The sequence below is a fragment of the Crinia signifera genome, chromosome 7 (genome assembly GCF_055691185.1).
Source record: "Crinia signifera chromosome 7, ASM5569118v1, whole genome shotgun sequence".
In the NCBI taxonomy this organism is placed as follows: Eukaryota; Metazoa; Chordata; class Amphibia; order Anura; family Myobatrachidae; genus Crinia; species Crinia signifera.
The window spans coordinates 164,285,938-164,288,982 of NC_139223.1; the positions used below are offsets into that span (position 1 = coordinate 164,285,938).

At 44.6% G+C, this 3,045-nt stretch overlaps 1 protein-coding gene across 1 annotated transcript; it reads left to right on the forward strand.

The window, feature by feature from the left end:
- Nucleotides 1-544: 544 nt before the first annotated feature.
- On the forward strand, nucleotides 545-2,605 carry LOC146019610 (uncharacterized). The gene is made up of 2 exons (XM_083152120.1): nucleotides 545-880; nucleotides 1,733-2,605. The coding sequence occupies exons 1-2, from the start codon at nucleotides 566-568 to the stop codon at nucleotides 2,303-2,305; spliced, it is 888 nt and encodes a 295-aa protein (XP_083008246.1). The 5' UTR covers nucleotides 545-565; the 3' UTR covers nucleotides 2,306-2,605.
- The last annotated feature ends 440 nt before the right edge of the window (nucleotides 2,606-3,045 follow it).

Here is a 3,045-nt window from a genome sequence, read left to right on the forward strand (position 1 = left end):
CCATTGTCCACCATTGCAGTATTCCATGCACTCCTCTCTGCTAGGCCCCATTCACCTGTGTGTGTGAATAGCAATATGCACAATAAAATGTATAGTGGTTTTCATAAAAGTTTATTAACATTTTAAATACTTAAAACATAAGAACTAGGTAAACTGGTAACTATAACTATAAAAATTTAAATATGAAACAAAACATGGATATAACTATAACTATAAAAATTTAAATATGAAACAAAACATGGATATAACTATAACTATAACAATTTAAATATGAAACAAAACATGGATATAACTATAACTATAAAAATTTAAATATGAAACAAAACATGGATATAACTATAACTATAAAAATTTAAATATGAAACAAAACATGGATATAACTATAACTATAAAAATTTAAATATGAAACAAAACATGGGTATAACTATAACAACTAAAATGGTTTTATCTTTTTACAGTCCCAATGTCCAACGCAAAGGAACAAGAGTTTCTTGAAGGGTTTATTGAAAAATATCGTTCGCACGAATGCCTGTGGCGTACAAAATCCAAGGAGTATTCGAACAAAATGAAAAGAAACCAAGCCTTGGAGGACTTGGCACGCTACAGTCTTCCATTTCACCCAGAGGCCAATGTTGAATGGGTGAGGAAACGCATCCAGAATCTGCGCACGGTGTTCTTAAAGGAACACAAGAAGGTGGAGGCTGCAAAGAAGTCTGGTGCTGGAGTCGACGAGATGTATCAAACATCGCTCTGGTACTATGATCGGTTGACATTCACCCTCAGCCAGGAGTCGATGAGGACAGGAGTAGTCCTGATGGTAGAACATGAAAACCAAGAAGTCACGGCGCAGGAGGAGGAGGAGAATTCGCAGTCTGCATCGGTGAGTCTATTTTTTTGGCTATCTAATTGATTCCTCCTGCCAATCCACAGCCCCCTCCCCATTAAAGTAGGCCATGTACTCTTCCCTCACCTGTTTGGCTCGTGCACTCCCTGTGTAGTGTTGTGTTGGGGTTTGCAAGGAGGATATCTGCACTACCTCCTCTGGCAGTTCTTGGTCTTCTTGGAGTGCTGTGCCTGTAGCCCTTTGCTGTGTGGCTTTTCTGCAGAGCAAATTGTGCAGGACACAGCACGCTGTGACAACCCAGTCAATTTTGTCCACCCTCAGGTTAATGGCAGTGTGGAAAATACGAAACCGGCTAGCCAGGATGCCAAAAGCATTTTCCACAACACGCCGTGCCCTGGATAGCCTGTAGTTGTAGATCCTTTTGTCATGGTTCAGGCCCCTTTGCGCATATGGCTTCATGACATGCTCGTGCAGGCCAAAAGCCTCGTCTGCCACAAAAACAAAGTTAAGCCCCTGTTTAGTTTCCTGGACAGACGGCAAGTGAAGGGTGTTCGCTATGAGCCTTTCGTAGAACTTTGTGTCCTTGAAAGTGCCACCATCCGATGCACGGCCATTCCTTCCTACATACAGGAAGATAAACTCATAGTTCGCATTAACAACAGCCATTAGTACAATGCTAAAATAGCCCTTGTAATTAAAATAGTAGGAACCACTATTGATAGGCTGGGCTATGCGGACATGTTTGCCATCAATGGCTCCACCGCAATTTGGAAAGTTCCATCGCTGTTCAAACTCCTCTGCGATGACTTTCCATTCATTCACGCTGGTAGGGAACTGAAATTAGAAGTAAATAGAATTGATTAGTAAACATGTTCAATTTTTTTACAGCTTGGTGACTACCCACCTGCAACCCCAGACCTATCTGTCCTATCTGATAATGCATGCGCATCGAACGAAGTTCCTACTCCGGCACGCACTCCGCCACCCACCCTGGAACCCACTCCACCACTCCCCCGTGCCAAAAAAATGCGTGGCAAAGGAAAAAAAGGAGAAGCAGCAGCACATGAAGAATTTATGATGCGGGCACATCAGGTCCTGCAAAGAAACCCGGACAAACATGACAACTACTTCACTTATGTGGCAGAGTGTGTTCGCAACATGGCTCCGGACCAGCAACTTACTTTTGAAAAGCTATGCATGGAGTTGGTGTATAATGGCAGTTTAGGGTATCTCAACAGTGGCACTAAAATAGTTGGCATTGGTAGTGCACCAGACACACCACTGTCATTAGAATCACCAGTGCCTACTCCGCCTGCCACCGTAGCAGGCCAGTCAAGCACAATTCCAACACATACCCAGTCAACACCTACACAGCCTTCTCAACCCCCCCAGTACCGTCAATTCTACAGTTCTTTACTGATAGAAGATCCAGAGTGTCCTGTTTTTGAGGATCTGTCTTAAAAAATAGGCTATTTTATCATTTACCATCGACATGGTCTCAGCTGCAGGTATGTGATGGCCACTGCTCACATGGCGTATGGCGCACATCAATGGGGCCGGGACCATTGCATCTGCGCCATGCGCCATGTGGGCCGCAGCCTTTACATATCTGCAGCAGACATCCTCTGCCACACAAGGGCCACAGTGTGTTTTTTTGTTTATTTATATGCTGCTACCTGTACCTGCATTACCAGAGGGAGAACAGGATTCTCCTCAATCTGGATAGCAAACTCCATTTATTGCCCTTTTGTCTTTGCCAATAGTATGGGGTACTGTGCGGCAGACATGGTCTCAGCTGCAGGTATGTGATGGCCACTGCTCACATGTCGTATGGCGCACATCAATGGGGCCGGAACCATTGCATATGCGCCATGTGGGCCGCAGCCTTTACATATCTGCAGCAGACATCCTCTGCCACACAGTACCTTATCCCTACTGTTGTAAGGGCCTGTTCCAGAAGTTACCAGAGTGTGTTTTTTTCTTTTTATATGCTGCTACCTGTACCTGCATTACCAGAGGGAGAACAGGATTCTCCTCAATCTGGAGAGCAAACTCCATTTATTGCCCTTTTTTCTTTACCAATAGTATGGGGTACTGTGCGGCAGACATGGTCTCAGCTGCAGGTATGTGATGGCCACTGCTCACATGTCGTATGGCACACATCAATGGGGCCGGGACCATTGCATCTGCGCCATGCGCCA

Coding starts and splice junctions, on each gene's coding strand:
- LOC146019610 (XM_083152120.1), top strand. CDS start 566: ATGAAAAGAAACCAAGCCTTGGAGGACTTGGCACGCTACAGTCTTCCA. Junction 881..1,732: donor AGAATTCGCAGTCTGCATCG/GTGAGTCTATTT, acceptor ATTTTTTTACAG/CTTGGTGACTACCCACCTGC.